The 25,074-nt window shown below is 44.9% G+C and overlaps 1 protein-coding gene across 1 annotated transcript in view; it reads left to right on the forward strand.

The window, feature by feature from the left end:
* Positions 1–25,074, forward strand: part of LOC126273428 (cytochrome P450 4C1-like) — a 109,173-nt gene that overhangs the window by 21,257 nt on the left and 62,842 nt on the right. Inside the window, exon 2 of the mRNA XM_049976979.1 lies at positions 2,444–2,645. Within this exon, the coding sequence (XP_049832936.1) occupies positions 2,444–2,645 (202 nt within the window). The remainder of the gene's footprint in view (positions 1–2,443; positions 2,646–25,074) is intronic.

The following is a 25,074-nucleotide window of genomic DNA, read 5'->3' on the forward strand; positions in this document are numbered from 1 at the left end:
ACCGCTGCAAGAAGGGGGGCAAGTTCCTTCGCGTACTCTGTGTAAAATCGAACTGGTATCCCATCTGGACCAGCGGCCTTTCCTCTTTTGAGCGATTTTAATTGTTTCTCTATCCCTCTGTCGTCTACTTCGATATCTACCATTTTGTCAACTGTGCGACAATCTAGAGAAGGAAGCACATTGCAGTCTATCCGAAGTAGAGATGAAGTGAGGATTTTCCCGTACGATTATTTCACGAGTCTACCGTGAATATCAGAAATCCGGTAAAACATCAAATCTCCGATGTCGCTGCGATCGGAGAAACATCCTGCAAGAACGGGATCAATGACGACTGAAGATAATCGTTCAGCGTGACAGAAGTGCAGCCCTTCCGCAAATTGCTGCAGATTTATATCCCGGTTCATCAAAAAGTGTCAGCGTGCGGACCATTCAGCGGAACATAATCGATATGAACTTTCGGAGCCGAAGGCCCACTCGTGTACTCTTGATGGCTGCATAACGCAAGGCTTTACATCTCTCCTGGGCCCGTCATCACCAATACTGGACTTTTGATGACTGGAAACATTTTGCCTGGTCGGCCGAGTCTCGTTTCAAGTTGTATCGAGTGAATGGGCGTGTACGGGAATGGAGACAACCTTATGAATCTATGGTTCCTGCTTGTCAGCAGGGGCTGTTGAAGCTGGTGGAGGCTCTGCAATGGTGTGGGGCGTGTGCAGTTGGGACCCCTGGCAAGTCTATATACGACTCTGACAGGTGACCCGTACATAAACATCCTGTCTAATCATCTGCATCTATTCGTGTCCATTGTGCATTCTGACGGTTGGGCAATTCCAGCAGGACGATTCGACTCCCCAAACGTTCAGACTTGCTACAGAGTAGATCCAGGAACACTCTTCTGAGTTTAAACACTTCCGCTCGCCACCAAAATCCCCAGACATGAACATTATTGAGCATATCTGGGTTGCCTTGCAACGTACTGTCCAGCAGAGATCTCCATCCCTCGTAGTCTTACGGATTTATGGATAGCCCTGCAGGATTCATCGTGTCAGTTCCATTCAGACATTAGTCGAGTCCATGCAACGTCGTGTTAAGGAACTTCAGCGTGCCCGCGGCCTGCTTAGCTGGATGGTAACGTGTTCGCCTCCCAAGCAAGTAGGCGCGGGTGCGATTCCCGGCCGGGTTGGAGATTTTCTCCGCCGAGGGACTGGGTGTTGTGTTTTCGTCATCACCATTTCATCCTCCTCACCGGCCCCATCACTTCAGGTTGTCTCTGGATCGTCCAACTCCTGATCGTAATCTGTTTAAAGATTTCCACACCAGCCAGCTCTCGTTGTGTCCGGGTGGCAGTTCTTCAGCTTCTGGCGTCTACAGGTGAGGCGTCGACTTCTTCCATAACTCCAGCCTTGCCTTCTCTGGTGAAATGGTGAGCTTCTCGGATGTTCTCAGGAAGCTCTTTCGCGATCTCAGCCGTTGCTGTGGTGGATTATGTCCGTGCAGTGGATGGGCACTGTCCTGTTCCACTTTCAGTCTCTCCTTGTTGGCAGCCACTGTTCTGCGTATCCATGGTGGCGCTATTCCAGCCAGGCAGTAGAGCTTATCAGTTGGGATAGGTCTTAAGCAACCTGTCATCAACCTGCAGGTTTCGTTGAGATCAATGTCTACTTGTCTGGCATGAGATGACCTTTACCAGACTGGAGAAGCATAACCAGCAGTAGAAAAGCACAGTGCCATTACAGAACAGCGAATAGTTTGCGGATGTGATCCTCACTGTGTCCCAGCTAGTTTGCGAATTAGATTGTTTACTTTTTACAATAATCTTACAACTAACATTGCGCAAACACACCATCAGTAGTCTTGAGTTTCTAAAAAAAAGTATTCATTAATATTAGTTCCTCTTATGATAACAGTTAGGTTTGTACATCCGTTTATAATCTCTTGTAAATCATAACTGGTGGCTTGCAGGCACACCGCTCCTCTTAACCTGTCGCTTCAGATCTGCTACCGACTCGCTTCACATCTCGCTTACTACTGTCTTCTTACGAACGCTAAAGTGCGGTCTCTCCCGCCAACTATACTTTCTGGTGCAGAGAATCCCTGCTACCATTACAAAATGTATTATGCGCAGTCTTTCCCGCTCTTTTCTTAAAATGTATCCATACGCGGTCTCTCCCGCCCTTTTTAAAATGATATTGTGCGGTCTCTCCCGCCAACAATGGTGCAGACATTCCCTGCATTATTTCCAATATGTCAAATATTAATTATTCCTAATTAATCCTATTAATAAAATATAAACATCTTTCATAAATTGTGGCCTGAGAATAGACAATAGAAATATGCACATCTTAAAAAGTCTTTACTAATCTCCGTTGTCTGAGGTTTGCAACGATGCATTACAGTTTGCCAATCCACTCCAATTCATTGCTTACAAAACACCATGTTGCAGATTCTACGTGGGCCCGAAGCTGGTGATCGTGCTAACACAGCCAGAAGACGTCAAGTGTGTCCTTTTGGGCAGCAAACCGCGACAACGCGAACCCTACGTTGCGGACGTACTCCGTACATTTATGGGAGACGGGCTACTCAGCATCAGCGGCGGAACCTGGAAAAGACACCGAAAGAACCTCGAGCCGGCGTTCCATATAGAAGTGAGTCGAATTCCGTGTAAGATTCTTCTACCTAAAAATGATGCACTATCAAGTCTACTCACTTGTAACTGCTTATAGGGGAAGTGCAGCAGTGTGAACGCTCATGTACAAGTTTCTTCCTCTCCTCTCTCCAGTCTAGTGAAAAAGATGTCGCGTTGAGACGTTTTCTTGCAGTTGTCTGAACTGCTGGTTCAGACGAGTTGAAATTGGATACTTCAGATGATGATTACTTAAGTTCGAGGTAGTTATGGCGAAAGCTCGTCCAACCGGCAGCCACAGTAAGAGTGCTTATTGAGTACTGAGGTATATGAAATATCCATTCACTGTAAGTCTCATAGATTAACTTAGACGTAACAGTACATTACAGTTTGTGCATATACTTATATAGAAGTTAAAGCCGCCAACAAAGTTTCAAAGGTTGTTGAGGGACACTTTCAGAATGTTTTGATATAACGAACCCACAGTCTCTGGTGGTCCGTTACAGAATTAACGTACGAGGGTTGCCCAGAAAGTTATGCACTGCATTATTTTTCTCAGCCGAAAACAGTGCTACGAATGGGAAACGTTACACATGTATTATTTGAAGTCCAATGAGTGAGCGCGCCAGGCTTCCGTCACTCCCGACAGATAGTGTAGCTGCAGGACAGTTTCAAAATGGCGTCTTTAGGTGATGTACGTTACGAGCAACATGTTGTTGTTGTGGTCTTCAGTCCTGAGACTGGTTTGATGCAGCTCTCCATACTACTCTATCCTGTGCAAGCTTCTTCATCTCCCAGTACCTACTGCAGCCTACATCCTTCTAAATCTGTTTAGTGTATTCATCTCTTGGTCTCCCTCTACGATTTTTACCCTCCACGCTGGCTTCCAATGCTAAATTGGTGATCCCTTGATGCCTCAGAACATGCCCCACCAATCGATCCCTTCTCCTAGTCAAGTTGTGCCACAAATTTCTCTTCTCTCCAATTCTATTCCATACCTCCTCATTAGTTATGCGCTCTATCCATCTAATCTTCAGCATCCTTGTGTAACACAACATTTCGAAAGCTTCTATTCTCTTTTTGTCTAAACTATTTATCGTTCAGGTTTCACTTCTATACATGCCAACACTCCATACAAATACTTTCAGAAACCACTTCCTGACACTTAAATCTATACTCGATGTTAACAAATTTCTCTTCTTCAGAAACGCTTTCCTTGCCATTGCCAGTCTACATTTGATATACTCTCTACGTCAACCATCATGAGTTATTTTGCTCTCCAAATAGCAAACCTCCATTACTACTTTAAGTATCTCATTTCCTAATCTAATAGCTTCAGCATCACCTGATTTAATTCGACTACATTCCATTATCCTCGTTTTGCTTCTGTTGATGTTCATCTTATATCCTCCTTTCAAGAGACTGTCCATTCCATTCAGCTTCTCTTCCAGGTCCTTTGCTGTCATTGACAGAATTACAATATCATCGGCGAACCTCAAGGTTTTTATTGCTTTTCCATGGATTTTAATTCCTACTGCGAATTTTTCTTGTGTTTCCTTTACTGCTTGCTCAATATACAGACTGAATAACATCGGGGATAGGCTACAACCCTATCTCCCTCCCTTCCCAACCACTTCCCTTTCCTGTCCCTCGACTCTTGTAGTAACTGCCATCTGGTTTCTGTACAAATTGTAAATAACCTTTCGCTCCCTGTATTTTACCCCTGCCACCTTCAGAATTTGAAAGAGAGTATTCCAGTCAACATTGTCAAAAGCTTTCACTGAGTCTACAAATGCTAGAAACGTAGGTTTGCCTTTCCTTAATCTATTTTCTAAGATAAGTCTTAGGGTTAGTATTGCTTCACTTGTTCCAACATTTTTACGGGATCCAAACTGATCTTCTTCGAGGTCGGCTTCTACCAGTTTTTCCACTCGTCTGTAAAGAATTCGTGTTTGTATTTTGCAGCCGTGGTTTATTAAACTGACAGTTCGGTAATTTCTACATCTGTCAAGACCTGCTTTCTTTGGGATTGGAATTATTATATTCTTCTTGAAGTCTGAGGTATTTCGCCTGTCTCATACATCTTGCTCACTACATGGTAGAGTTTTGTTAGGCCTGGCTCTCCCAAGGCTGTCAGTAGTTCTAATGGAATGTTCTCTACTCCCTGGGCCTTCTTTTGACTTAGGTCTTTCAGTGCTCTGTCAAACTCTTCATGCAGTATAATATCTGCTATTTCATCTCCATCTACATTCCCTTCCATCTCTATAATATTGTCCTCAAGAGCATCTCCCTTGTATAGACCCTCTATATATACCCTCCACCTTTCTGCTTTCCCTTATTTGCTTAGAACTGGGTTTCCATCTGAGCTCCTGATATTCATGGAAGTGGTTCTCTTTTCTCCAAAGGTCTCTTTAATTTTCCTGTAGGCAGTATCTATCTTACCCCTAGTGATATGCGCCTCTACATCCTTATATTTGTCCTCTAACCATCCCTGCTTACCTATTTTGCACTTCCTGTCGATCTCATTTCTGAGACGTTTGTATTCCTTTTTCCCTGCTTCATTTACTGCATTTTTATATTTTCTCCTTTCATCAGTTAAATTCAATATCTCTTCTGTTACTCAAGGATTTCTACCAGCCCTCGTCTTTTTACCTACTTGATCCTCTGCTACCTTCACTATTTCATCTCTCAAAGCTACCCATTCTTCTTCTACTGTATTTCTTTCCCCCATTCTTGTCAATCGTCCCCTAATGCTCTCCCTGAAGCTATCTACAACCTCTGGTTCTTCCAGTTTATCCAGGCAGAAGTACAGTTAGTCGTTGGTCACGGAGGGAGAGGTCAGCGGAAGGCAGCAGTTGGGGAGACCATCCGTGGCTGTCACAATGGATGCGTTGCTACAAGGTCATGTTGTCATTCACTGTTAAAAGATGACATTCGTGGAAGACATTTGGAGGACGATGAGGAAGTGATTGACTCAGTGAAGCACTGGCTGTATCACCAGGACTAGGATTGGTACCCACAGGTCTAACACGCTCTTTTTTCGCACTGGAGGAAGGCGACAGAATGAGATGGAGATTATGTGGAAAAACAGGATATGTAGATAAAATACCGTCGTTTCGTGTATGTAATTCACATTGTGTTCAATAAAGAACTGTTGAAGAAAAAAAGTGATGCACTACTTTTTGGGCAACCCTCGTAGTTCGTTTGCTCTCTTGCCCCAGTTAGCTTTTATCTGTAATGCCCTGAAATTAGTACATAACAGTACAAACGTCGACAGTGTGTGCTGTATGTCTTGTTACCATTCACTCACGCCGGCCGCGGTGGTCTCGCGGTTCTAGGTGCTCAGTCCAGAACTGCGCCACTGCTAAGGTCGCAGGTTCGAATCCTGCCTTGGACATGGATGTGTGTGATGTCCTTAGGTTAGTCAGGTTTAAGTAGTTCTACGTTCTAGGAGACTGATGACCACAGACGTTAAGTCCCATAGTGCTCAGAGCCAATTGAACCATTCACTCACGTTACTTTTTGTTGACAACTTTGATGTCCTACTTACTTCGTTGTTCTCAAGTTTGTGTTCAGTACTGCTCGGTTCTGTGTAGGGTTTCGTAGTTCGGTGGTGTTAGCTGCACGTTAACAGTGATACACTACAGTACTATGGGTAGATTTACTGACTAAATGTTAGCTTCTATACATCACATGGGATGGAATTGACGTCCGAGCTGGTCCCACACACGCCGAGACAGATCCAGGGATCTTGCTGCTAGAGCTTGCCGGCCACTTGGGTTCCGCACAATTAGCACACATGGGCCACAAGTGGACGATCATTGTCCTGTTGAAAATGGCACCATGGCAATGTCACATGAGAAGTAACGCATGAGTATGCAAGGTGTCAGTGACGTACCAACGCTCTGTTAGTTACTTCAAGCACTATCACCCCTGATTTGATGTCATAAGAGATGGCACCCCACACCATGAGGTCAGGAGTAACACAGCTGAGCTTCTGTAGAACATTTGAAGAGTAGTATCCTTCCTTACGCTGCCGCCATGCTCGATGATGATGGTCATGTGAAATTAGTGCATAACTGTTGTAAGTAGGCTGTTTAGGTTTTCTTATTGGTAACGCCGCTTAGCGCTCGGTATGAAAAATCACTGGCTGTGCTGTGCGCAGTCTGTGTTTAGTTTGCATTGTTGTTTGCCATTGTAGTGTTGAGCAGCGGCAGCTGGATGCTAACAGCGCGTAGCGTAGCGCAGTTGGAGGTGAGCCGCCAGCAGTGGTGGACGTGGGGAGAGAGATGGCGGAGTTTTGAAATTTGTAAGAACTGGTGTCACGAACTGATATATATATTATGACTATTAAGGTAAATACATTGTTTGTTCTGTATTAAAATCTTTCATTTGCTAACTATGCCTATCAGTAGTTAGTGCCTTCAGTAGTTTGAATCTTTTATTTAGCTGGCAGTAGTGGCGCTCGCTGTATTGCAGTAGCTTGAGTAACGAAGATTTTTGTGAGGTAAGTGATTTGTGAAACGTATAGGTTAATGCTAGTCAGGGCCATTCTTTCGTAGGGATTTTTGGAAGTCAGATTGCGTTGCGCTAAAGATATTGTGTGTCAGTTTAAGCACAGTCTAGTAGAAAAATTTATACTAGACTGTGCTTAAACTGACACACAATATCTTTAGCGCAACGCAATCTGACTTCCAAAAATCCCTACGAAAGAATGGCCCTGACTAGCATTAACCTATACGTTTCACAAATCACTTACCTCACAATAATCTTCGTTACTCAAGTTACTGCAATACAGCGAGCGCCACTACTGCCAGCTACATCTACATCTACATCTACATCCGTACTCCGCAAGCCACCTGACGGTGTGTGGCGGAGGGCACCCTGAGTACCTCTATCGGTTCTCCCTTCTATTCCAGTCTCGTATTGTACGTGGAAAGAAGGATTGTCGGTATGCTTCTGTGTGGGCTCTAATCTCTCTGATTTTATCCTCATGGTCTCTTCGCGAGATATACGTAGGAGGGAGCAATATACTGCTTGACTCTTCGGTGAAGGTATGTTCTCGAAACTTTAACAAAAGCCCGTACCGAGCTACTGAGCGTCTCTCCTGCAGAGTCTTCCACTGGAGTTTATCTATCATCTCCGTAACGCTTTCGCAATTACTAAATGATCCTGTAACGAAGCGCACTGCTCTCCGTTGGATCTTCTCTATCTCTTCTATCAACCCTACCTGGTGCAGATCCAACACTGCTGAGCAGTATTCAAGCATTGGGCGAACAAGCGTACTGTAACCTACTTCCTTTGTTGTTGGATTGCATTTCCTTAGGATTCTTCCAATGAATCTCAGTCTGGCATCTGCTTTACCGACGATCAACTTCATATGATCATTCCATTTTAAATCACTCCTAATGCGTACTCCCAGATAATTTATGGAATTAACTGCTTCCAGTTGCTGACCTGCTATTTTGTAGCTAAATGATAAGGGACCTATCTTTCTATGTATTCGCATCACATTACACTTCGCTACATTGAGATTCAATTGCCATTCCGTGCACCATGCGTCAATTCGCTGCAGATCCTCCTGCATTTCAGTACAATTTTCCATTGTTGCAACCTCTCGATACACCACAGCATCATCTGCAAAAAGCCTCAGTGAACTTCCGATGTCATCCACCAGGTCATTTATGTATATTGTGAATAGCAACGGTCCTATGACACTCCCCTGCGGCACAACTGAAATCACTCTTACTTCGGAAGACTTCTCTCCATTGAGAATGACGTGCTGCGTTCTGTTATCTAGGAACTCCTCAATCCAATCACACAATTGATTTGATAGTCCGTATGCTCTTACTTTGTTCATTAAACGACTGTGGGGAACTGTGTCAAACGCCTTGCGGAAGTCAAGAAACACGGCATCTACCTGTGAACCCGTGTCTAAGGCCCTCTGAGTCTCGTGGACGAATAGCGCGAGCTGGGTTTCACACGATGATCTTTTTCGAAATCCATGCTGATTCCTACAGAGTAGATTTCTAGTCTCCAGAAAAGACATTATACTCGAACATAATACGTGTTCCAAAATTCTACAACTGATCGACGTTAGAGATATAGGTCTATAGTTCTGCACATCTGTTCGACGTCCCTTCTTGAGAACGGGGATGACCTGTGCCCTTTTCCAATCCTTTGGAACGCTTCGCTCTTCTAGAGACCTACGGTACACCGCTGCAAGAAGGGGGGCAAGTTCCTTCGCGTACTCTGTGTAAAATCGAACTGGTATCCCATCAGGACCAGCGGCCTTTCCTCTTTTGAGCGATTTTAATTGTTTCTCTATCCCTCTGTCGTCTACTTCGATATCTACCATTTTGTCAACTGTGCGACAATCTAGAGAAGGAAGCACAGTGCAGTCTTCCTCTGTGAAACAGCTTTGGAAGAAGACATTTAGTAATTCGGCCTTTAGTCTGTCATCCTCTGTTTCAGTACCATTTTGGTCACAGAGTGTCTGGACATTTTGTTTTGATCCACCTACCGCTTTGACATAGGACCAAAATTTCTTAGGATTTTCTGCCAAGTCAGTACATAGAACTTTACTTTCGAATTCATTGAAAGCCTCTCGCATAGCCCTCCTCACACTACATTTCGCTTCGCGTAATTTTTGTTTGTCTGCAAGGCTTTGGCTATGTTTATGTTTGCTGTGAAGTTCCCTTTGCTTCCGCAGCAGTTTTCTAACTCGGTTGTTGTACCACGGTGGCTCTTTTCCATCTCTTACGATCTTGCTTGGCACATACTCATCTAACGCATATTGTACCATGGTTTTGAACTTCGTCCACTGATGCTCAACACTATCTGTACTTGAGACAAAACTTGTGTGTTGAGCCATCAAGTACTCTGAAATCTGCTTTTTGTCACTTTTGCTAAACAGAAAAATCTTCCTACCTTTTTTAATATTTCTATTTACGGCTGAAATCATCGATGCAAATTAAAATCTCCACCCAGAACTATAACATGGTGGGGAAATCTACTCGAAATATTTTCCAAATTATTCTTCAGGTGCTGAGCCACAACAGCTGCTGAGCCCGGGGGCCTATAGAGACATCCAATTACCATGTCTGAGCCTGCTTTAACCGTGACCTTCACCCAAATCATTTCACAATTCGAATCTCCGTCAATTTCCTTCGATACTATTGCACTTCTTATCGCTATAAACACGCCTCCCCCTTCACTGTCCAGCCTATCTCTGCGGTATACATTCCAATCAGAGTTTAGGATTTCATTACTGTTTACGTCTGGTTTCAGCCAACTTTCTGTTCCTAGTACTATATGGGCGTTGTGACCGTTTATTAATGAGAGCAGTTCTGGGACCTTTCTATAGACGCTCCTGCAGTTTACTATTAGCACATTAATATTGTTATTCCTTGTTGCATTTTGCCTACTCCTGCCTTGCCGCGTCTCAGGAGGCGTCTTGTCGGGCCTAGGGAGGGAATTCTCTAACCTAAAAAACCCCCATGTGCACTCCACACGTACTCCGCTACCCTCGTAGCCGCTTCCGGCGTGTAGTGCACGCCTGACCTATTCAGGGGGACCCTACATTTCTCCACCTAAATAAAAGATTCAAACTACTGAAGGCACTAACTACTGATAGGCATAGTTAGCAAATGAAAGATTTTAATACAGAACAAACAATGTATTTACCTTAATAGTCATAATATATATATCAGTTCGTGACACCAGTTCTTACAAATTTCAAAACTCCGCCATCTCTCTCCCCACGTCCACCACTGCTGGCGGCTCACCTCCAACTGCGCTACGCTACGCGCTGTTAGCATCCAGCTGCCGCTGCTCAACACTACAATGGCAAACAACAATGCAAACTAAACACAGACTGCGCACAGCACAGCCAGTGATTTTTCATACCGAGCGCTAAGCGGCGTTACCAATAAGAAAACCTAAACAGCCTACTTACACTGTGATTCATAGCTGAACACAACGCAACGATAACCAACGGCAGTCCGTGCATCCCGGTCATGGCAACACCCGCTTGCGTTGTGTTATTAACGGCAGCATACACTACGAATACAGAATTTTGTAGGGAGTCCATTACTTGGATGGCAGCCACAGGTGTAAAGAGGTTTCAAAGTGCATGGTGCACGATACGACGATCCTTCCTTTCGACGGTTAGATGTAGTCCAATGAAACATTGATGATGAGCATATCTGTCCTTATATTCCCAAGCAGTGCAACGTCAGGTCATTGTTGCATCAGAATGCCCTACAAATCTTGATACTATTCAATTCGAACAGTCTATCAAATGAAGACCCACAACGAGGCTCATTTTGATGTCTGTAAGGCAACGATACCACTGCCTCACAGCAGTACACCCCCATCTCTGTGTCGGTCACAGTGATTGCGTAGCATCTGACGCTATTCACGTCTCTAATCTACCCTACCAGGCCTGGTAACAACACGAAACACAACCAACATTAATACAATTTGTTGGATTGGAATGTTAATCATTTACATACCCAATGAGGGCGTGTGCATGTACGAAGTTACGTTGACATCTATCCATGTCTTTGGGTTCTTCATTTTTTTGGTTCAGCAGCGTCTTTCCCAAGAGTTGTCAGGCCCATTTTGTCAGAGATCTGCATTTTTTTTTGCCGTCTATAAATGGAATCAAGTCAAACGAATACTGCTCATTCGTATGTGTCATCGGCGATCGGTGTCAACGCAGAAAGTCAGTTTTTTGCCCCGTTACAACCAAAATGACTTTAGATGTCTAATTTTACGTGCACATTCGATAAAGTGACCCCAAATTAGTCTAATGCTGTATTCGTTTTACTGATATACACACATCAAAAAAAGTTTCGCATCACCCCGGTTCCCAGAACTCCTGATGATACGTGTTGACTATGCATATTGTATCACATACACAGTCCCTTTGACTGTTCAGAGATGTCACTAAACCCGCCCTAAGATATAAACAACCATGCATGAGCAGCGCCTATTAGACGGAGGGTCTCCGACAGCTGATCAGTTCCAGTCATTCCACCAGGAAGTAGGTATACGGCTCGTGTTTGTAGTTCAGCTATGCCTAGACGGTCAATACCGCGGTTCGACCGCGTATGCGGGGTCTTACAGCTGATCAGTTCCACTCATTTCAATAGGAAGGGTGTACATGGCTCGTGTTGTCTGTAGTTCAACCATGCCTAGACAGTCAATACTGTGGTTCGATGGCGTCCGCTTTGTTACTTTGTGCCAGGAAGAGCTCTCAACAAGGGAAGTGTCCAGGCGTCTCGGAGTGAACCAAAGCGATGTTGTTCGGACATGGAGGAGATACAGAGAGAGAGAAACTGTCGATGACATGCCTCACTCTGGCCGCCCAAGGACCACTATTGCAGTGGATGACTGCTACCTACGGATTACGGTTCGGAGGAACCCTAATAGCATGTTTAATAATGCTTTTGTGCAGCCACAGGACGTCATGCTACGACTCAAACTGCGCAATAGGCCGCATGATGCGCAACTTCACTCTTGACGGAAGTCAAACCGGTCAGGCTGAACGCCTTAGACATACTGTCCAGGGAGTGCAGCAAGGTGGATGGTCCCTGCTGTTTTGGGGTGGTGTTATGTGCGGCTGACGTACGCCGCTGGTGGTTACGGAAGGCGTTCTAACGGCTTTGCGATACGTGATGCCATCCTCCGATCGACAGTGCAACTATATCGGCAGCATATTGACTAGGCGTTCTTCTTCATGGACGACAATTCGCGTCGAAATCGTGCACAACTTGTGAATGACTTCCTTCAGGATAACGACATCGCTCGACTAGAGTGGCCAGCATGTTCTCCAGACATGGACCCTATCGAACATGTCTGGGATTGATTGAAAAGGGCTGTTTATGGACGACGTGACCCACCAACTACTCTGAGCGATCTACGCCGAATCGCCGTTGAGGAGTGGGACATCCGGAGCAACAGTGCCTTGATGAACTTGTGGATAGTAATGCCACGACGAATACAAGAAGCATGCATCAGTGCAGGAGGACGTGCCAGTCATCTTCAGGTGAGCCACCGAAAAATGACGAAAAGCTGCTGTGTTCCGCAATATGTAGCGCGCTGCAGTTGTAACCTGCATGCAACATAATCAAACTGACAGGCGGACCACACTTCCTGGCGGCAGCGCCCTCGCTGGTGGAACTGCGGAATTCATCTTTCCTTGCGTCACCGCTCGCCGTGGCCGTTGGCGCACTCTGTCGTCTTTGATTCGAACAAATCGTGGAGATGATGGGGTTCCATGCACTGTCCAACTGGTAGCCACTACCGCGTTTCGTCAGATTTTCCGCCAGGCTTATTTCCACTGAGTCTTTAACAATGGAGTACCAAGAACATGTTGTTACGGTCGTAATCATTGTTCTATCATAATCCATTGAATGTCCACTGGAAATACAGTATTGGTCAATAGCAGATTTGCTTGGTTGCATCAGGCGAGTGCAACGTTAATGTTTGGTGTGGCGTTCCTTCACGGAGCATGTGGTCTGACCTATGTACAGGGGCACACCACCACTGACAATGAATTTTGTGAGTTCCGGCCTTCTGCAATGACAAGTCGTCCATTAATGATCCGAAAAGTTCTGCAATCTTAGATGGTGGACGAAAAAACGATCTGAAATTTATACAGAAGTCTTGCTATTTTAAACGAAATGTCGTTTACGAAAGAAAGAAAAGCTACAAATTTTGCCGGAGTGTTCTCCTTTCTGTCCATTTCTGATTCATGGTTTTAAGGGGACCACACCCTACCTATATAACCCATGTTAAATTAGGGAAGTATTTGACCCATTTCTGAAAAAAACTATTTGATGCAGGACCTTAATATTTCTACTGTATGATACATGATGCTAATAGAGTCAAAAGTACTAAAATCTACTTTATCCATTTTATAGTTTTTAAGAAATACTTTTTTAAATCTATTAACAAAAAATATTAAGTTTTTTCTGCAGAAAATTTTTTTGTGAACTTCCTAATGGGGGAATATTAATGAATGTAGTACCAGAGGTGTCCTTTTATGTTATGTAGAGTGTCTGAAAATTTCATTCATTTATCTATGATAGTTCCTGATATAATGGGGCATCTGTACTGATAATTTTAGTTTGCAGGAAATTGACTTTAAAGAAAAAACTTTTGAAATTTGTTACTTATAGTTAATTAAAACTGTCCTGCTGCATATGATGGCCCTTCTTTGGTCTCTAGCAGGTCTTCCGCTTCTTTTTCAGCTTCCTGGATGTTTGTCTTCCTTTTTTAGCCATATTAGATGCAGACCTGTCTGCATCGGCTATCCTCATTTCATCGCAATGTTGCAGCCCAGTGATCATATTTTCACCAGGATTAATTCCCATCTTATTCAGTACCCAACACCTTCCAATATTACCACAATTGAATGTAATAACACCATCATAAACTCCAAGTTTCATTGTATGCATGCCTACAAATACAGTTTTAGGAAGGCGGTTCCTTTTATTATGCTGTTGAAACATTGATTTGGGTTCTGTGTCTGCCCATGCAGACATTTCCTTAGAAGGTCAGGATGAGCAATGTCTGTGAAAATAGGTTTAATTGCTGTAATAACAGCAGCAGGACGAGAATGCTGGCGAGAATAAGGTTCTCCAGTTGCCTGAGGCCTATTGTATTTGCACCACGAATTTTCTCCTGATGGACACAAGCCATGACATAATACCTTGTACAGAAAGCTTTCTAAACTTGTTTCCTCTAAATTGTCGTTTCTTGAAAATGCCTTTACTTTTCGTCATTTTCAATAAACACAACACATGTAAACAAGCACTGCAAACTTAAGTGTAACAACTGCTCGCAATCACACTTGAACAACACTAACCACGTGTTCTGGTCGTATGTAAAGTACACAAGCGGCAAGACGCAGTCAACACCTTCGCTGCGCAGTGCCGATGGTACTGTTACCGACGACTGTGCCGCTAAAGCGGAGTTATTGAACGCAGTTTTCCGAAATTCCTTCACCAGGGGAGACGAATGGAATATTCCAGAATTTGAAACACGAACAGCTTCTAGCATGAGTATCTTAGAAGTAGATACCTTAGGGGTTGCGAAGCAACTCAAATCGCTTGATACGGGCAAGTCTTCAGGTCCAGATTGTACACCGATTAGGTTCCTTTCCGATTACGCTGATACAATAGCTCCCTACTTAGGAATCATATACAACCGCTCGCTCACAAATAGACCTGTACCTATAAATTGGAAAATTGCGCAGGTCGCACCAGTGTTTAAGAAGGGTAGTAGGAGTAATCCATCTAACTACAGACCTATATCATTGACGTCGGTTTGCAGTAGGGCTTTGGAGCATATACTGTATTCAAACATTATGAATCGACTCGAAGGGAACGATCTATTGATACGTAATTAGCATGGTTTCAGAAAACATCGTTCTTGTGCAACACAGATAGCTCTTTATTCGCACGAAGTAATGGCCACTATCGACAGGGGATCTCAAGTTGATTCCATATTTCTAGATTTCCAGAAAGCTTTTGACACCGTTCCTCACAAGCGACTTCTAATCAAGCTGCGGGCCTATTGGGTATTGTCTCAGTTGTGCGGCTGGATTCGTGATTTCCTGTCAGGAAGGTCGCAGTTCGTAGTAATAGATGGCAAATCATCGAGTAAAACTGAAGTGATATCAGGTGTTCCCCAGGGAAGCGTCCTGGTACCTCTGCTGCTCCTGATCTATATAAATGACGTGGGTGACAATCTGAGCAGTTCTCTGAGGTTGTTCGCAGATGATGCTGTAATTTACCGTCTAGTAAGGTCATCTGAAGATCAGCATCAGTTGCAAAGCGATTTAGAAAAGATTGCTGTATGGTGTGGCAGGTGGCAGTTGACGCTAAATGACGAAAAGTGTGAGGTGATCCACATGAGTTCCAAAAGAAATCCGTTGAATTCGATTACTCGATAAATAGTACAATTCTCAAGGCTGTCAATTCAACTAAGTACCTGGGTGTTAATAGCACGAACAACTTCAGTTGGAAAGACCACATAGATAATATTGTGAGGAAGGGGAGCCAAAGGTTGCGTTTCATTGCCAGGACACTTAGAAGATGCAACAAGTCCACTAAAGAGACAGCTTACACTACACTCGTTCGTCCTCTGTTAGAATATTGCTGCGCGGTGTGGGATCCTTACCAGGTGGGATTGACGGAGGACATCGAAAGGGTGCAAAAAAGGGCGCTCGTTTTGTATTATCACGTAATACGGGAGATAGTGTGGCAGATATGATACGTGAGTTGGGATGGAAGTCATTAAAGCAAAGACGTTTTTCGTCGCGGCGAGATCTATTTACGAAGTTTCTGTCACCAACTTTCTCTTCCGAATGCGAAAATATTTTGTTGAGCCCAACCTGCATAGGTAGGAATGATCATAAAAATAAAATGAGAGAAATGAAAGCTCGCACAGAAAGGTTTAGGTGTTCGTTTTTCCCGAGCGCTGTTCGGGAGTGGAATGCTAGAGAGATAGTATGATTGTGGTTCGATGAACGCTCTGCCAAGCACTTAAATGTGAATTGCAGAGTAATGATGTAGATGTAGAAAGCGTGTTGTTTACCAACAGCAGAAACAAAAGAATACCGACCGTTGCATTCCAGGGATAGCCAACACACTCGGGAGTAAATAAAAGTCCCTAACGTGCAATGAAGGTGATATAAAGATCTAAAATATATGCAGAAAAGTGCGTGACAGAAAAGTGGGCGTGGCACATAAACACAGGTGGTAGGAAAATGCTCTTTAAAAGCACGAAAAAAAAATTTTTCAGCAAAATACTTTTCACAGAACTTAAATAAAACCTTAATCTATTGAAACATGATGAAAACCGAAAATCGATTTGTTTTTTACCTGAACCACGGTGTGGTCCCCTTAACAGAAAGTGCTCTGTTAGTTTTCTGGGTGGAGCATCCATTTTTTCTGTACACGTTGTTTAAGTGAGCGAGCTTTTTTCGCAAAATATCTAGACCTGAGACTGTGTGAGCTCTGTGTACGAATATTTTAAGCACGCCCATAGTTTGAGACGGGTAATGATAGCTTGACGCTTGCAAATACAAACCGGTATGAGCGGGCTCGCGATAAACTGAATGCCCCAGAGAGCTATCATTCTTTCGTTTACTCAAGACGTCCAAGAAAGGCAGACAACCATCTTTCTCTATTTCCGCAGTGAATCGAATGCTGTTTTAAGTTAAGGTGGTGGAGAGACTCCAATTCATCTTCTCCATAAGGCCACACTGTGGCAGTATCGTCCCCATACTAAAAAATATAGTTGGTTTAAGGGCAGCTGATTCGAACGATTCAAGCGCTCTCTCCTCGAAATCTTTCACGGAAAGATTGACCACTAAGGGAGACAGGGGGCTGCTCATGGCGGTGCCATCAATCTGTTCAAATTGTTCTTGGTTGAACGTAAAGTAGGTGAAAGGTAGAGCACGACAGAACGAACATTGATGTTAGCCTGAAACTTTTTGCCAATTAGTGCCAAAGAAATATCCTTGTCGCATATTCTGTGGCGATAAATTAAACGACCACCGGCTGCAAGCCTGAAATTTTTTTCAACGACGTACGCTGTTTCGGTGTCAGGTGTCGGAATAGACCAGAGACGGCCACGGTCTACCACACTTGAGGCGTGCGGCGTGTGGGCCGAGATCTGGCCTGTCACTCGGCTTTGCTCGGTACTTTTCGGAAGTACTCGGTGCAGCGCGACATTTCGTTTAGCATTATGGTGCGGCATTTTGCGGTCGGCACAACTCTCTGAGTTTGGCGTATTCGTGGGGTCAGCACTGTTCATCCTTCGCTGTTTGTTCGCGGCATGAAGGGCGATGACAAGTCCCGTGGCTGTTTGTACAAAAAGAGGCAGTCTAGCGATCTATCGTCTCAATCCTTTAACATGAATCGGAGTGACAGAAGGGAGGGATGGGAATTCTCTATTCGCATAATCGACAGGTACTACTAACGTCCTAGAAAGCGACATTATAGTGCGATGCACAACAATTTAAATTTTTAGATGACAACGAAGAAACAAACAATTGCTATGTTCGACAGATGGGATTCATTGTTTTGCACATCAAGAAGCACTTTATGCTAAATTTCCAGGTATGAAGTAATTGATCGAACTACACTACTGGCCATTAAAATTGCTAACTAAGAAGAAATGCACATGATAAACGGGTATTCATTCGACAAATATATTAAACTAGAACTGACATGTGATTACATTTTCAAGAATTTTGGGTGCATAGATCCTGAGACATCAGTATCCAGAACAATCACCTCTGGCCGTAATAACGGCCTTGATACGCCTGGGCATTGAGTCAAACAGAGCTTGGATGGCGTGTACAGGTACAGCTGCCCATGCAGCTTCAACACGATACGACCGTTCATCAAGAGTAGTGACTGGCGTATTGTGACGAGCCAGTTGCTCGGCCACCATTGACCAGACGTTTTCAGTTGGTGAGAGATCTCGAGAATGTGCTGGCCAGGGCAGCAGTCGAACATTTTCTGTACCAGAAAGGACTGTACAGGGCCTACAACATGCGGTCGTGCATTATCCTGCTGAAATGTAGGGTTTCGCAGGGATCGAATGAAGGGTAGAGCCACGCGTCGTAACACATCTGAAATGTAACGTCCACTGTTCAACGTGCCGTCAATATGAACAAGAGGTGACCGAGACGTGTGACCAATGGCATCCCATACCATCAGTATGGCGATGACGAATACCGCTTCCGATATGCGTTCACCAAGCACGGATGCGACCATCATGATGGTGTAAACAGAACCTGGATTCATCCAAAAAAATGACGTTTTGACATTCGTGCACCCAGGTTCGTCGTTGAGTAAACCATCGCAGGCGCTCCTGTCTATGATGCAGCATCAAGGGTAACCGCAGCCATGGTCTCCGAGCTGATAGTCCATGCTGCTGCAAACGTCGTCGAACTGTTCGTGCAGATGGTTGTTGTCTTTCAAACGGCCCCATCTGTTGAATCGGGGATCGAGACGTGGTTGCACGATCCGTTACAGCCATGCGGATAAGATGCCTGTCATCTCGACTGCTAGTGATACGAGGCCGTTGGGATCCAGCAAGGCGTTCCGTATTACCCTCCTGACCTGTCGATTCCATATTCTGCTAACACTCATTGGATCTCGACCAACGCGAGCAACAATGTGGCGATACGATAAACCGCATTCGCGATAGGCTACAATCCGACCTTTATCAAAGTCGGAAACGTGATGATACCCATTTCTCCTCCTTACACGACGCATAACAACGTTTCACCAGGCAACGCCAGTCAACTTTCCTCATGTGAGCACGTTGTAGGTGTCGCCACCGGCGTCAACCTTGTGTGAATGCTTTGAAAAGCTAATCATTTGCATATCACAGAATCTTCTTCCTGTCGGTTAAATTTCGCGTCTGTAGCACGTCATCTTCGTGGTGTAGCAATTTTATTGGCCAATAGTGTAGTACTGCGAGTAGTAAAATTTCTGAAATCGCACATATTACTCCATTTTCAGAGGAACGATTTTCAATGTAAATAAATGAAGAGTGTGGAGATGTCATATATTACCGCAAAGTACCTTGGTTAAGTCGAGAGGCACGCCTGGAAAGATTTTTCGATAGAAGTCTCGCTATTGTTGAATTTATGAAGGGAAAAGGAGGGCAGGAACGAAAATTAGAAACATCTAGGAAGGATTGCAGACCTCGCATTTTAAGTGGACTTGACTACTCACCTCCCACAGGAAGACATTGCAAGGTAGTGTCGTTTTGATTTGATGGGAATGCATTTAAAAAGAAATTCGCGTTGTTGAAGGGATACAACCTGCCAAAGACATCCAGTTCCCTAAGCTCACTAGCGTTAAAGAGAGTGCGAGGTTTGAAGAATTGATTGTGGTCTTGCATGAATTACAATGATAGTTTCATAAAGATTTTGAGGGCACCGCAAATCTTACATCTGATTCGAGACGTTTTGCCGTTTCAGTTGAAAGTGCCCCTTTGCTTGTGCAGTTGTAACTGATATGCCTGCAAGGTAATTTCAGAGTTACTCACAAAACATTGTTTTACTCAGGATCGGTTTCCAGTGCTCACCGTGCATATCTACAGTGATAAAATGTCGACATGGTTCCATATTATTCTATGTCTCTGTGATCTGCGGCATAGGTTCTCACCTCTGATGATGAGCTGATTCACTTGTCTATAGTTACATCTACATTCATATTCCACAAACCAACATACAGTGTGTGGTGGAGGGTACATTGTACTACTACTTGTGATTTACTTTCCTGTCCCAACCACAAACAGGGTCAAGGAGAAACGACTGTCTATATGCGTCTGTACAATCCATAATTTCTCTCATCTTTGTAGTCCCTATGCAAAATGTACATCGATGGCAGTAGAATTGTTCTGCTGTCAGCTTCAAATGACAGTTCTCCAAAGTTTTTCAATATTGTTCCTTGAAAAGAACGTCGCCTTCCCTCCAGGGATTCCTATCTAAGTTCTCAAAGCATCTCTGTAATACTTGTGTGATATTCGAACCTATAAGTAACAAATGTAGCAGTCCTTCTCTAAATTGTTTCGAAGTCTTCCTTAGAATACAGTCTGGCAGGGATCGCAAACAGTACTCAAGAATGGATTGCGCTAGTTTTCTATATGCTGTCTCCTTCACAGATGAACCACACTTTCCTAAAATTCTCCCAATAAACTGAAGTCATTCCCCTTCCATACTACAATATTTACATGCTCGTTCCATTTCATAACACTTTGCACTGTTACGCCTAGACATGTAATTGATGTCGCTGTGTCAAACAGCACTACTAATGCTGAATGAGATTTTCACTCTGCAGCGGAGTGTGCGCTGATATGAAACTTCCTGGCAGATTGAAACTGTGTGCCGGACCGAGACTCGAACTCGGGACCTTTGCCTTTCCCGGACAAGTGCTCTAACAATGAGCTACCCAAGCACGACTCACGACCCGTCCTCACAGCTTCAGTTCATAGCAGCGCACACTCCGCTGCAGAGTGAAAATCTGATTCTGGAAACATCCCCCAGGCTGTGGCTAAGCCATGCCTCCGCAATATCCTTCCTTCCAGGAGTGCTAGTTCTGCAAGGTTCGTAGAAAAGCTTCTGTGACGTTTGGAAGGTAGGAGCCGAGGTACTGGAAGAATTGGACCACTACTAATGCTCTATTTGAACCGTATAGGATTCTTTTTCCTACCAATCTACATTAACTTACACTATTTTACATTTACACTCCTGGAAATTGAAATAAGAACACCGTGAATTCATTGTCCCAGGAAGGGGAAACTTTATTGACACCTTCCTGGGGTCAGATACATCACATGATCACACTGACAGAACCACAGGCACATAGACACAGGCAACAGAGCATGCACAATGTCGGCACTAGTACAGTGTATATCCACCTTTCGCAGCAATGCAGGCTGCTATTCTCCCATGGAGACGATCGTAGAGATGCTGGATGTAGTCCTGTGGAACGGCTTGCCATGCCATTTCCACCTGGCGCCTCAGTTGGACCAGCGTTCGTGCTGGACGTGCAGACCGCGTGAGACGACGATTCATCCAGTCCCGAACATGCTCAATGGGCGACAGATCCGGAGATCTTGCTGGCCAGGGTAGTTGACTTACACCTTCTAGAGCACGTTGGGTGGCACGGGATACATGCGGACGTGCATTGTCCTGTTGGAACAGCAAGTTCCCTTGCCGATCTAGGAATGGTAGAACGATGGGTTCGATGACGGTTTGGATGTACCGTGCACTATTCAGTGTCCCCTCGACGATCACCAGAGGTGTACGGCCAGTGTAGGAAATCTCTCCCCACACCATGATGCCGGGTGTTGGCCCTGTGTGCCTCGGTCGTATGCAGTCCTGATTGTGGCGCTCACTTGCACGGCGCCAAACACGCATACGACCATCATTGGCACCAAGGCAGAAGCGACTCTCATCGCTGAAGACGAGACGTCTCCATTCGTCCCTCCATTCACGCCTGTCGTGACACCACTGGAGGCGGGCTGCACGATGTTGGGGCGTGAGCGGAAGACGGCCTAACGGTGTGCGGGACCGTAGCCCAGCTTCATGGAGACGGTTGCGAATGGTCCTCGCCGATACCCCAGGAGCAACAGTGTCCCTAATTTGCTGGGAAGTGGCGGTGCGGTCCCCTACGGCACTGCGTAGGATCCTACGGTCTTGGCGTGCATCCGTGCGTCGCTGCGGTCCGGTCCCAGGTCGACGGGCACGTGCACCTTCCGCCGACCACTGGCGACAACATCGATGTACTGTGGAGACGTCACGCCCCACGTGTTGAGCAATTCGGCGGTACGTCCACCCGGCCTCCCGCATGCCCACTATACGCCCTCGCTCAAAGTCCGTCAACTGTACATACGGTTCTCGTCCACGCTGTCGCGGCATGGTACCAGTGTTAAAGACTGCGATGGAGCTCCGTATGCCACGGCAAACTGGCTGACACTGACGGCGGCGGTGCACAAATGCTGCGCAGCTAGCGCCATTCGACGGCCAACACCGCGGTTCCTGGTGTGTCCGCTGTGATCATTGCTTGTACAGCCCTCTCGCAGTGTCCGGAGCAAGTATGGTGGGTCTGACACACCGGTGTAAATGTGTTCTTTTTTCCATTTCCAGGAGTGTAGATCTACCTGCCATTCATCACACCAACTGCAGACTGCTGCTCACACTGTCCGTCACATCATTTATGTCTGTGAAGAATAACAGCAGTCCTGTCATACTTCCCTGCGGCTCCCCTGATGATATTCTTTCCTCTGATGAGCACTCTCCGACGAGAAGAAAGTACTTGGTTCTGCCACTTAGTAAGTCCTCAGTCCACCCATATATCTGCGAAGCTATTCCGTTTTCTTGTACCTAGGTTAATAATCTGCAGTGTCAAAAGCATTTAAGGTATTTGGGAATATGGACTCTGCCTATTGTTCTTCATGTGTGGTTCGCAGGATATCATGTGAGAAATGGTCAAGCTGAGTTTGCTCAAGTGATGCTTTCGGAAACAGAGTTGATTTGTGAACAGCAGATTTTCCATCTGAGTGAAATTTATTATGTCATAAACGAGAATACGTTGAACAATCCTGCAGCAAATAGATGTTAGGGATATACGTCTCTAAATTTGTGGGTCTGTTATCTTACCCTTCATATATACAGCTTTATTCCAATCACTCGAGATTTTGCGCGTACTGCAAAACTGAATTGGGATTCCATCTGGACCTGGAGATACATTTGTTTTCAGCTTTTTCACCCGTTCTGTTTATCAGGAATGCATATTACTATGTCCTTCGTACAGAAGTCCGTGCGATTATCAAACAACAGTATGTTTGTACGATTTCCCTGAGTGGTAGTTACAACAGCATCTAAAGGTTTATTACCAACTGAGTTCTTTTTAGTACAATAACTGTCACAACGCCCCAAAGGCTGGTACTTCCTTCTGTACTGGTGTGCACAGCTTAACTCTGAAAGAAGCTTTTGTATGATGTGTCCCTACCAAATGAGGTAGTTCGATAAAAATTTGAACGTATATTGAAAGAACTGCTACACTGTTGTACAGGAGATAAATGAAAGAATCACACAGTGAGAAAAACAGAAATGAGACATTTATTCAAAGACGATAATTACACCGAAATCGCCGTCATTCATGAAGGTCCCCTTAACGTTACAAAAGGGGAATTTGGTTCTTAATAGGATGTGTGATCACCACGGCAGTGCATGCTCTGAAATGTGCTTCCATGCTGGTCACAAAGTTCCCAAGGAGTTTTTATGTAGGACATTCAATTCCACCATTGCGGTTGACAGCTATTGGATGATCGTTGATGCATGTGGACATATGTTTCACCACGACATCCAACATACGTTTGATGGGATTAAAGCTGGAGAAATGGGCAAGCCTGTCCCCTGAATGTCCGCTTGCACCAATAGTTCGTTCACATGTGCTATTCTATGTGGTCATGCACTGCCATCCATAAAAATGAAATCGGGCTGAGTGCATCCCTGACAAAATGCAAATGGAGAAGGAGTGTAGTGTCACAGCAACATCTGCGGATGAGTGTACTGTGTTCATAGATTTGGAGGCCAGTAAGCCCAGGCAACATTATACCTCCCTACACCATAAGACCAGGACCACAGCCGGCCGGGGTGGCCGAGCGGTTCTAGGCGCTACAGTCTGGAACCGCGCGACCGCTAGGGTCGCAGGTTCGAATCCTGCCTCAGGCATGGATGTGTGTGATGTCCTTAGGTTAGTTAGGTTTAAGTAGTTCTCAGAAGTTAAGTCCCATAGTGCTCAGAGCCATTTTTGAACCAGGACCACAAAAACAATCAACAATGCTGATGGTACAGTCGTACGCGATAATTTAGGTGGAATGTCACATAAATTCTGAGGTGATACTGCAAGTGAAAATAAACGGAAATGGTCATACGAACAGGTGTCCGATTTTCGATCGTTTTGGTACTGCGGTGGGTTGAAGAGTACACACATCCACGTACGATTGTGAAGGCAAGTTTGATTATCACTTACCGAAATGCTGTGTGGCGCTGTGATGGACAGAAATATGGTGGGACAGATGCCTGATACATCCTAAAAGAGGTGTTCCAAAAGTCCCTCACCTATCGCAGTTCATTTGTCAACACATTTGAGGTTGTCTCCCCCCTCCCCCCCTCCTCTCTCTCCCTCCATCCCCTCAAGGACATCATGTCAGCGGACTTTAATGTGGGCAACAGGGTCGCTGATGCGAGTGACAAGTGCTCCACATGAATGAAATTACAATGAAATCCAGACCTTTGGCTGCTTACAGGCATTGCTAAATATCAATGGGGACAGTTGAAAATGTGTGCCCTGACCGGGACTTGAACACAGGCTCTCCTGCTTACATGACAGACGCTCTATCTGTCTGAGCCACCCAGGACACAGAGGATAGTGCGACTGCAGGGACTTACCTCTGGCACGTTCCCCATGAGACCCACATTCCCAGCTTATTGTCCACACACTAGATTTGTAGTGTCCCTGCCAACTACACTCATTACTCACGGCATTCAATCTACCGATCTCAGTAAGAGTTTGGGCAATGTGAGTGCATCCGCACTGTAGAAGATCAATGGCCGGTTAGCCTTATCTATCTGAAGATGGGCCGGCCAGTGTGGCCGAGCGGTTGTAGGCACTTCAGTCTGGAACAGTGCGACCACTACGGTCGCAGGTTCGAATCCTGCCTCAGGCATAGATGTGTGTGATGTCCTTAGGTCAGTTAGGGTTAAGTAGTGCTGAGTTCTAGGGGACTGATGACCTCAGATGTTAAGTCCCATAGTGCTCAGAGCCATTTTAACTATTCAGTCGGATCTGTTCTTTTGGACATGTCCAAAAGAACAGATACCATTCAGGAGATTCCAG

Source organism: Schistocerca gregaria, chromosome 5, assembly GCF_023897955.1.
Source record: "Schistocerca gregaria isolate iqSchGreg1 chromosome 5, iqSchGreg1.2, whole genome shotgun sequence".
NCBI lineage: Eukaryota > Metazoa > Arthropoda > Insecta > Orthoptera > Acrididae > Schistocerca > Schistocerca gregaria.